The 11,867-nt window shown below is 41.6% G+C and overlaps 1 protein-coding gene across 1 annotated transcript; it reads left to right on the forward strand.

Moving 5' to 3' along the window:
• Positions 1 to 3,840: 3,840 nt before the first annotated feature.
• Positions 3,841 to 9,107, forward strand: LOC130091794 (cytochrome P450 2J4-like). The gene is made up of 9 exons (XM_056259883.1): positions 3,841 to 4,047; positions 7,107 to 7,269; positions 7,366 to 7,515; positions 7,603 to 7,763; positions 7,841 to 8,017; positions 8,125 to 8,266; positions 8,345 to 8,532; positions 8,648 to 8,789; positions 8,915 to 9,107. Exons 1-9 carry the CDS (start codon positions 3,856 to 3,858, stop codon positions 9,088 to 9,090), a joined length of 1,491 nt encoding a protein of 496 aa, XP_056115858.1. The 5' UTR covers positions 3,841 to 3,855; the 3' UTR covers positions 9,091 to 9,107.
• Positions 9,108 to 11,867: the final 2,760 nt, after the last annotated feature.

The raw sequence follows: 11,867 nt of genomic DNA on the forward strand, positions 1-11,867 counted from the left end.
ATATTGAACTGGGGTTGGGCACCCGAACGAGGGAAAAGGGGCCCTCGAGTTGAGAACTTCCTCTTCTTGGGTAAAGGGGGGGGAAAAACTCAAACTTGTGTCCAATGGGCTGGTCGCCTGAAAACCTGGACCGAGAAGCCCCTGGAGCTGAGCATCAGGTAGGCCTCTTCCTCTTCCCGTCCGACGGGGTAGAGTGGGTGGGCTTTTTCGCTGCGGCCGCAGCGAAGGATGTCTTACCCCAGGGCTTAGGAGGATGGTTGGGCTGCTGGCTAGGCTGCTGGCTGGGTGGCCTGCTGCGAGCCTTAGGCCTGGCTGTGTTATGGTACGGCCGTCCTGTGGCCGGGGCCTGAGGGGGCCGTGCGGGGGGCTGGTGTGGATTGGCCTTTCTAGGCAGGCACAGTTTAAATGCCTCATCCACCTTCTTATCATCGCACCGCTGTTGCATAAGTGCAACAGCAGGGCCAAAAAGAGCCTGGCCTGGTTCCACTGGGGCTCCTGCTATGCGTCTTTTCTCGCTGTCGGGCAGACCAGAGAGATTGAGCCAGAGGGTGCGTTCCTCCACAACACATAGGGCCATAGAATGTCCGCCGGCTTGGACGGCCTGGCGGGCGTTGCGAAGGACCAGGTCGTTCACGCCTTTCTCCAAATGAGAACTCATATTCTCCAACAGCTCAGCCTGGTAGGCCGAGAGGAGGGAGGAAACATTTAGAGCCCGTACCACGAGAGCCGAGGCCTTGTACGAGGCCTGGAAGACAGATGCTGAGAAGCGGTCCATCTTATTAGGGAGAACTGGCTTAGGAGGGGCCAGTAACCCTACCTGCGAGGGGTTAAGGTGTCTGGCAATCGAGGGGTCGATGGTGGGAGGGTCGCCCATGCCACACGCTGCCATATCCTTAACCTCCAGACCCGCTAAGCCGTGCTTAAGATCTAGCGGGTCCTTCCAATAGTGTCGTATGTGCTTAGCGCACGCAGGGAGTACAGGCATGAGCTGCTTCCTAGGACCGGGAGGGGGACCTAGGAGTTTGCCGTCATACACATCCCTCTCTTGGTCGGCGGCGTTCTGGAGGGCCGGCCATTCCATGCCGAGACGAGCGGCCGATCGCTCGAGAAGGACCGTGTGCGGCAGTGTAGCCGAGCCGCTAACCGGGGGAGCTTGGGCGGACGGGATGGTTTCCTCGTTGTCCGAGCCATCAAGTATAGCGGGGTCCTCGTCGAGTGAGGAAATATCGGGAAGGATTTCCTCGAGTAGGCCCTCGTTAGACTGGTCAGCCCAACTGAGAGCAGGCATGCTCCGGGAAGTCCCCGGAGCTGCAACGCTTTCACCTACTCCAGCGTCCGAGTCGTACTGTTCGTCCATGCTTTGGGTGGATGCAACCTTGAGTCTACGTCGAAGAAGCTTCCTCGGCAGGGCGAAGCAATGGGTGCAGTTCTCAGGAAGTGAAAGCGCTTCTTCCGCGTGCTTTAATCCCATGCATACCACGCAAAAGGGATGGGCATCCCTCGCGGCAATGAGTGAACCGCAGGCGGCAGGGCATGCACGCGACTGCAACAGGCGGGCAGCCTGAGCAAATCCAGGTAGTGAGCGTGGGTGGCTTGCAACCAGAAATAAATCGCAACTCCGCTTGGCGGAGGCTGATCGAATAGATGTTTCCTCCTGTTGACTGTGGTGAAGTAGATCGGACACTAGGTACCGATAGATTGTCTGGAGGAGTTGTGTTCTTTCCGTTTCCAAATCCGAAAACACACAACGTGAGCGGTGCCTACAATGGATAAAACAGTGTGGGCGGCCCCACTCCCAGTTAAATGTGTCGAACATGGTTAACTCGCGTGCAGCGTGCGTGAGACTGAGACACTAAGATTAGACAAAGAAACATGCAGAAACCAGATCAAGAGGATCCACAAAGGAATTACGTGTTCTAAAGGGTTGTTGTTAACATGATATTCTCAGGGGAAAATGAGCAGCAGTGAAGCACCCGTAGACTAACGTTACAGTTTAGAGGAGTGCACGTTCGCAACGGGGAAAGCATGAAGCTTACTTGACAACATCAGTTCATATATCAATATCGTAACGAATAGAAATAACCTTAAGTAATATAACGTTATGGTTATCTGCATCTTTCCGTCTCTTATGTATAGTTACTTTTTAAACACGAAAATCGCATTCAGCATGACACGCAAGTGGTTGCCGTGGTAATGAACAACCTGCTTGTTAAAGCTAACGTGTTAATCCTGTATCTGAGGCAAAATTACTAAATATGCAGCGCAAGTTAAATATTTCTAACTCCAAACATTAGCCACTGAACCAGCTTCTAAAATCTTCTTCAAGGCTGTGCTGGTTGCATTTGAGTTACAGGTCATGGGGTTTCTCAGATTTCGCTTGAGACCGGTAACGTTATAAGCATTAGCCTCGATAGTAGTCGTGTGTCTCCTTCATTGCGTATTTTTATGTTTTGAATATATCCCTCCGCTGCATACTGTAACGCCTTTTGCCTCGATCTGGAGGATATCGCTGAGGTATTGCTCCAAAAAAGGTCACTGACACGCACGGGTATACCTCTTCCCGTCATGGCAATCTGTCGAGCTGGTCGTGTTTGACCATTTGTTTGACGGGCGTAGCAACAATAACTAGGGGGCGTGGCTTTTGAGAACGGTCAATTGGTTGGATCTGAACGAATATGCACATCACTGGCCGCTGTTTTGAATCTGAACGAGAGAGCGATCTCGTTCATGAACGAATAGGCTATATGCACGCATAAGTTCCGCATTTGACGCAAGGCTGCTCTTCAGTTTCCGGTTGGGGAGATTTAAAGCGGAGGAAAACAGAGGAAAACGGGATTATGGCAGAGTCTTCAAAATTTACTGTCCTCTTGTCTTTGAAACGAAACTTTAATACGTTTAGATGTAATTTTATATATAGTTATGTTAATTTAATATAATAAACAAAGAAGCATAAACAAAATAAGGGGTGTCTGTTTTGTCTGTTTTTGTGACTAACGTTTCTTTAGTATAGCAATAGAGTATAAAAACCAATATAAATTCTCGGTATAGCATTGGACTCTACGATCGGCGGAAGTAATCCAGCATCCTTAGACCTTCACCGGAAATACCCCCGTGCATAGAGCCCATTGAACGAACTGGTACATTTCGTTCGTGAATAAAATGAATGAGAGTAGGCTACCGGGTATATCGGTCATTTAGCATGTGATTCAATCTCACCAGAGAATGTCTGATCTCATTCAGCAATCAGCAGAAAGCGGAAGCAAAGCGCAGTGTGGACATACGATTTTGTATTCATATTTAGGCTAACATACAGAACATAACTCAACGTTTAATATAATTCCCAGATTTATGAATGTGTAGATTTCTGACCAAACAATTAAAATGTTAATTATGCAAGACAACCTTGTGCTTTGGTCATCTGAACCACTTATTTAGACTTATTTAATTAATTTAATGAGTAATTAGGCACACATTTTAACAAAGCCAAATCAGTTTTTTTGTAACAAGTAACGTTCCTTGACTTAAGACACAGCACAAAAGGAACTCTTTTTCGCCACCTGTTGGCGCATTTATGTAATATGAAGAAATTGTCACTGAACAAATCTGAACGAATCATTTTGGTGAACGAACTGAAAATGAACAAATCTCTGGAAAGAATCAAAATTTCCACCACTAGGGGGAAGTCTACAGTATGGGGAAGACCCACCCACATTATTTTGCTTCCGATGCGCATGGATTCGACCCTCCGGTTAAAGATTTGTTTTTGTTTTTGCACCGTTTAAACAAAGCCCGTCTACGGATTAGACATTCTCTGGTTTAAACTTGCACACAACAATCCAGTAAGTGTCAGTCGTCATGGACCTGTTGCAGCTTTACGAGTGGATCGATATCAAAAGTATTTTGATATTTTCGTGTGTGTTTTTATTGCTGAGTGACTATACCAGAAATAAAGCGCCGAAGAACTTTCCTCCTGGACCATGGTCTTTGCCGATTATAGGAGACCTTCATCATATAGATATTAGCAAGGTTCATCTTCAGTTTGCAGAGGTAAATAAAATTCTTGTTGGGTAAATCGATGTTTCGATAGTAGGCGATCACGCTTTATCTGAACTGCTCATTCTGCGTTCCAGACGAGTTTGGACGTTGGAATATCAAAATTTAAATGTCACACTTCAGACCTCAGGTCCATTGGAATCAGATGTCACGTTCACATGTTGACCACATGATGTCGCCACGAGAGGAGCATATTGTGTGTGTGTGTGTGTGTGTGTGTTTGATCAATTATGGAAAAAAACAGAATGAAAACAACATAAAATCGCTTTGAAAACAGCCGACGAAAAGCAAAAACGAAGGTATTATTACATGAAATTAGTGTCTAATGTTAATGTTCGTTTTTACATTTATTTATTTGTTTTTATTGAAATAACAATAAAAGGCGAATACAACGTAATACAAAAGCACTGAATCTATAAAACAATAAAATCTTAATTCTGCATCTTATATAAAAAATCAATCATACATTAATACATTATCCTTTTCAACAGGTGAGATGTCTTAACAGCTTTATGATGTTCTGTATTGAAGTTAGAGAGTCATAAAAAACCTTTAAGTCAGTGGAAAATAGTAACATTTGGTTTAGGCTATGTATATGATATTTCCCAAATAACTTAAGAATTTTAATTACAACTTCCATTTCCAATAAACTGGTATCACAATCCATAAACAAGACCATTATATCAGTTATTGTGACAAACTTATAAAAAAAATCAAAAAGAAACATGGGACCAAAATAGTTTGGTATAATTACAACTGAAAAGTAAATGTAAGATTGTTTCTGTTTCCTCTTTACAAAAACAGCATAATGGTGAAAATCCTTCTTTAAACTTAGCTACCAATAAAATCATTGCATAATAGTCTTGGTTTTGATAATATATATTGATTATTCCAAATAACACAGGAATGGGAAGAAATTTTTGTTTTTGTTGACCAATTTCCATGCATCCAAAGCTTAATTAATTTAAAGGTCCAGTGTGTGATTTTTAGCACATCTAGCGGTTCGGTTGCGAGTTTACACTAAGGGCTCAGCCCACCGCTCACCCCTCCCTTTCGAAGAAGCTACGGTGGCTAAAACGGGACAAACATCGTCGTCTGAGACAGTAGAGAATAGCCAGCGTAAACCAAGTTTCTGTATCACAGTCCATTATAAACCACATCATGGATAAAGTTTCAGGTGAGGATCAAGGGTCTTAATACATAATATAATAATAGTAATCAGCTGATTGTCTCACGAACGTAACCAGCACATTCTCCCCACATAGCAAACCCATAATACAGCGAGGGAGAAGAACCACATGAAACTATGCAACTATATATTTTTTCTAACAGGGTAGTAAAAGTTTAGCTGGCTAATATGAGCTGTTACTGTGGCTGAGCTGGTTAAAGCGCCTTGTTTAAACTCGACGCGTCCGCATGAGCCCAAAGGTGCGCGCAGCAAAAATGACGTGATTGTAACAGCGCGCGCGCCTCCGCATCCCCTAGACACACTTACTACACACACAATAGGCTTTTTTCTCTGATTTTGGAAACTCGATCGACTTTAAATGCTTCCAAGATCGACGGGTTGGTGATTCCTGTAACTGTTTTACGGTCAATGACAAGAGTAGCCTACTAATTAGCTGTCTCACGAACTTAACCAGCACATTTATCCCCACATAGCAAAGCCATAACACAGCGAGAGAGAAGAATTAAGTTACATGAAACAATCCAACTGCATATTTACACCACTGACAAGGGAAAAGTCACTACTCACGGTGTCTATGACTAGCTTCTTCTAGCTTCCTGCAGCTTCTCTTTCAAGGTAGTGACGAAACGCGCTCTGTAGCGTTGTTTGTTCGCGTTCGGCTACTGTAGAAACATGACGTCACAATATGGCGACCTTCATAGAAGGGGATTCCCGCGCCTATGTAGATATAAATGCCTCATTCTAAGGTAATAAAAACATTACGGTTTATTAAGTAAGTTCTTTATACACCACTGAACACATAGTTATGGATGTCATATTGCATTTCTGTTAATACTCAAAAATGTTACACACTGCACCTTTAATTGGGAGTTTGGTGCATTTAAAATCACAGGCAAGTAAAAAATTAAGACCGCCACATTTTGTAAAGATTAGATTAGATTATTCTCACAAAGACAGTGCTTGATCCAGTTAATTTGAAATATATTATTAATAGTGTATTTTTACGTTTATGCTCATTGGAAGCAGGACTTGCCGACATCTTGGAAGTGACATCAAATGATTCATCTTGCTGAGGTTGGGGTGGATCGACCCTGAGTTCACAGGTCGAATATCCGACTTTGAGTGGCGTTCCAGAGGTTATTTCCAAGAACGAAGTGGGAAAATTCTAAATTCCGAGCTGTCTGGAATGCAGCATTACAAATAATGGACACATGACAAAGGGTTCTGTTCACATGGTCAGGGTTTGGGTGCTCCTGCCAAAACAATGAGCTACGTAATGGAATATCCAAAACATGATAAAGTTATAACAGCATGAATGCATGAAGATGAAGTATTTCTAAATAGTATATAATACTTATTATTTCAGGAGCTCAAGTTCTGACAACTTTATATTTCCAGCTGGTCAGACTGGGAATGTTAAACAGTCCAGCTAAAACTAGTTAAACCAGCTAGCCAATTAAACTAATAAACATGTCTGAATTAATTCATGTTTAGATTTTTTTCAGAATGTTGGAAAATGTGGCTTAAGTTTGGTCTATTATAGCTTGTCACATGTTCAATTAATCTTCAATTAATGTTATTTTCATGACAAAAATTACATAATTGTAGTCAGAGTAAATAGGCTAAAATTAACGAACTATTGAAACCTATGATTATTTCTAAGATATGTTGATACGTTGGCGTTTTCATAATTTGTTATCTTAATTTATCTTCAATCGATGTTATTTTCGTTCACATAAATTACATGTAATTTAATTTTAGTCAGTGTAAATGGACTAAAATTAATGAAGGTGACATTAAAAACTACTGAAACCTACTATTATTTCTAAGATACATATGTTGATTTTGAAATCATATTTTACAGTTTGCAGAAAAATACGGCAAGATTTTCAGCCTTAGAATTTTTGGACCAAGAATTGTTGTGTTGGATGGATATAAACTAGTAAAGGAGGTCTATACAGAACAGGGTGATAACCTTTCTGATCGTCCCATATTACCTTTATTCATTGACATCATTGGAGACAAAGGTCAGTTTAATATCATAATGTTAAATTGGTGGTTTAGCATTTCACCATAAATTGTCAGTAATCTATTAACTGTAAAGGTTTTTTTTTTGCAAGCAGGTTTAATAGTTGGCAATGGGTATAAATGGAAGCATCAGAGGAGATTCGCACTCTCAACTCTTCGAAACTTTGGATTAGGAAAGAAAAGTTTAGAGCCATCCATCAGTCTTGAGTGTTGCTTTCTGAATGAAGCCATTTCAAATGAACAAGGTATTGACTGAGGTTTGTTGACTAAAAATAATTGACAATTGCATTTGAAATTTTAAGCAGTGTGATTTACATGAACAACTTTTCCAGGTCGACCATTTGACCCTCGCTTACTGCTGAACAACGCTGTCTCAAATGTGATCTGTGTGCTTGTGTTTGGGAATCGATTTGAGTACAGTGACCATGACTTCCAGTCTCTGTTGAAGAACATTAATGAAGCCATTTATCTGGAAGGAGGCATCTGGGCTCAAGTAAACATTTTCTAATTCTAACAAGTAAACTTTGCTTTCGTTCACTGCTCATCTACTTTTTGTTTTGATTTCTTTAGCTTTATAACATGGTCCCATGGCTCATGCGGCGACTGCCTGGACCGCACAAGAAAATTTTTGCTCTGTGGAAAGAAGTGATTGACTTTGTTAAAGAGAAGGTGAATGCACACAGAGCGGATTATGATCCATCATATCCACGGGACTACATTGACTGCTTCCTTGCTGAAATGGAAAAAGTAAGACCCTTTCTGAGGTGGTAGTGAAGTGAGCTGGTATGGGAAAGCTCTGGTAATAAAAAACGTATGGTTATTGAATTGAAATGCCTCTCATTTGTGTTGTTTAGCTTAAAGACGACACATCCGCTGGGTTTGATGTGGAGAACTTGTGCGTCTGTACTCTGGATCTGTTTGTGGCGGGAACTGAGACCACCTCCACCACTCTGTACTGGGGTCTCCTTTACATGATGAAATATCCTGAGATACAGGGTGAGAGCTTACTGTGAAAAATGGCATTCATATGCACATAAAAAGTAATCACACTATCTCTAATTTTGGTTTCTTTAGCCAAAGTTCAGGAGGAGATTGATCGTGTTGTGGGAGGGTCACGACAGCCGACTTTATCAGACAAGGACAACATGCCCTACACCAATGCTGTCATTCATGAAATACAGAGGATAGGAAATATTCTTCCATTAAATTTGGCCCGAGCTACAGTGGAAGATACTCAGATAGGAAAATACTCTATCCCAAAGGTGGGCCTAGTGATGTTTAAAATAAGAATGTGAACTTAAGCAGAGCCTATTAGTTAAAGCACAGTATAGTAGTGTGTATAATTTTATTCTTGTTAAGCCTCTTGTGGTTCTGTAGGGCACAATGGTGACCGGCAGTTTGACATCAGTGCTGTTTGATGAGTCGGAGTGGGAGACGCCTCACTCTTTTAATCCAGGTCACTTCCTGGATGCTGAGGGCAATTTCAGAAGGAGAGATGCCTTTTTACCTTTTTCTCTAGGTATAGGGAAACTCTGTTTCCTCTAAAGTAATCCAAATATATACATTGACAATGCTGAACCCCATAAATGATCCCCCATAAAAAGACACCCTTTATGATTACCCTTTATTTTCTCTGATTTTCAGGAAAGAGAGTTTGTCTTGGAGAGCAACTGGCACGGATGGAGCTGTTCCTGTTTTTCTCTTCTCTGCTGCAGCGCTTCACTTTCTCTTCACCAGCGGGTGTGGAGCCCAGTTTGGATTTTAAACTGGGGGCCACTCACTGTCCCCATCCATATGAATTATGTGCAGTGCCACGCTAAAAAAGCACAACATTTCATTAATTTTTAATCAAATTAATTCAAGGTTCTGTCTGTGCACATCAAATGTCAACTTTTCTCAGGGTCCCTGCAGGTCCTTAAATAGTCCTAAATTCAGTTGTATCAAATTTAAGGTCGTGAAAATTATTAAATATCTTAAATGGTATAACAAAGGTTTTGATTATCATTTCAAGAGGACTTAAAGGACAACTCCGGCGCAAAATGAACCTCGGGTGTAATAACACATTGGTACAGACTAAATCGTTCCCTGAGATTTGTTTTCATGATAATCGAATATAAAGAGTTTTATCTCTAAAAACAGTTTAGCTTATAACGCTAGTATATTGGGCATCGAGTAAGCAAAAAGAGATCGCTAGTTAATACCATTAACAAGGCTCAAATTAGCCCCACACTAACACGGCAGCATAATGAGTGTCCTTACATGCAAACCGAAGCATTGAGAACTTTGTAAGTGTATAGACAGTTTAATAAGAAGATACTTTACACAGACAGTACAGTTAGCGCATACAGACAGCAGCCATCTTGGAAAACAGTCTCGATCAATAGAACCACGAAGGTGAGCGAACAGTACGTGTAGATATTGAAGATAAGATAAATTATATTTATTTTTTTATTTTCTCTGTTGCGTTCAGTGCTTCTCTTATGCGCTCAGTGCTTTCTTCCGGAAACAACGGACCATATGAGATTCCAAGTCACAGTTCAGCTCACGTATCACCGTGTTCGTGGTTTGACTAATCGAGACTGTTTTCCAAGATGGGTCCTGTCTGTATGCGCTAACTGTACTGTCTGTGTAAAGTATCTTCTTATTAAACTGTCTATACACTTACAAAGTTCTCAATGCTTCGGTTTGCATGTAAGGACACTCATTATGCTGCCGTGTTAGTGTGGGGCTAATTTGAGCCTTGTTAATGGTATTAACTAGCGATCTCTTTTTGCTTACTCGATGCCCAATATACTAGCGTTATAAGCTAAACTGTTTTTAGAGATAAAACTCTTTACATTCGATTATCATGAAAACAAATCTCAGGGAACGATTTAGTCTGTACCAATGTGTTATTACACCCGAGGTTCATTTTGCACCGGAGTTGTCCTTTAAAGCTGCAGTAGGGAGTTTTGAGAAAACGTTGAAAATTTGAACAAGCACAACTTACAGGTCCCACCCCCTTGCTCTCTGCTGCGCTACAGCCCTCCCTCCAGCTCGTCCTCCACAGCGGAGCCTGTCGTGAACGCGCAGGCTAGTAAACAGGGCCACCCATAACGGCGGATAAAAAGTTATATGGCACATTCACTAATAGGGACTAAACGTCAATAATATGCTTTACATTGACTATGGCCTGCCCATACTTTGACTACAAACTTGGTCCTCAAATCATTATGTATTTTCCAATAGCCTACATGTAACTTTATAACGTTGCACTCTTTCTATAAGTTATAAATAGCTAGTAAGATAACGTTAAGATAAAGGTAACTAACGTTACAGTATGTAAGTAATTATTCTAGCGATATATAATGCTAGATAAGGTGTGCTAGTACATTATTTCAGCAACATGACAAGCCAGTGAATTAGCAGGTTTCAATTGTTGCTTAGCAGAGTGAGTGCGTGACATTTTATCTACATGTTATTATCGTCATCAGTCTTTTTCCTTTTACCTCTTTGTTTTATGAGCAGGTGTCACTCGAGAATTGGCAGTTTAGGTTGTTTCTCCGTCATAAGCACAGCTGCAGCACGTCGGCAATCTTGAGTTTGAACCGGTTTGAACAACGGCTCGCGCTCCGGCGCTCGCGCTGTGCAAGAGAGGGGTGTGATCAGCGCGTACACGAGCGTGACTGACACTGCTAAGACACTCCTCTCGGCTCTGATTGGTTGTTTCTGACCGGGAGCGTGTATTTCTTGCAAATGGCAATAGGACCACTGGGAGGAGCCAGAGGAGCTTGATTTTTACACAGATTATCTGTCTCATATTCTACTGTCAGGACATAATGACAGTTTTAGCAAATACATGTTTTCAAAAGTTACCTACAGGAGCTTTAAATTTGGGGATGGAAAAAAAATACATCACAATGTGGCCTACTGGAATTATTAAACTTAAAAATAATATCAATTAATTAAAAAAATGTGAGAAGTGAAGTGTGGAATAATTCTTTGTGTAGGAATAACTAATTTTAGTAACTCATTGTAAGACAGCTGGTTGTCTGTGATCTGAGCTATACGGTGACATTACCATTCTTAAAGAATCTAAGAGTATTTCTAGTTTACGTCTTACTAGGGTCCTCATGTGTGAAGTGGTTAAAACAGAACTTCATTTAGTGGAATGTTTTGCTAAATTAAGAACATATAGTGAATTTGAATCAATCATTGGTGTTTAGACCTGAATCTTCAGAGATTGAAAAATCTATCATTTGACAGATATGGTAATTCATTTTTACGGTTAAACTTATAAAAACCGATATGGACGTATTTGAGTTTAGAAGTGTTATTCAGACTAGGTGGCGCACAAACTAAGTGGTAGTAGTAGCCAGGGGCGTGGTAGCGGGGGGGAAAAGGGTACCGAGTACCCAGGGCCCAAGGCAGGGGGGGGCCCCTTAGAAGTCGCCGAGCTCAAGTCAAAAGTCCGTCGCGGGGGGCCCAGCAATATGGTTTGTACCTAGGGCCCAAAATTTGGTACTACACCCCTGGTAGTAGCACTTGTGGCAGGCAGTAGTGCACTACGGATGCAATACGTTTTTGGCCACACGTAGATTTCATGGCGCTGTTCAGT

Source organism: Rhinichthys klamathensis, unplaced genomic scaffold, assembly GCF_029890125.1.
Source record: "Rhinichthys klamathensis goyatoka isolate OS25496 unplaced genomic scaffold, OSU_Roscu_1.1 h1tg000170l_1, whole genome shotgun sequence".
In the NCBI taxonomy this organism is placed as follows: Eukaryota; Metazoa; Chordata; class Actinopteri; order Cypriniformes; family Leuciscidae; genus Rhinichthys; species Rhinichthys klamathensis.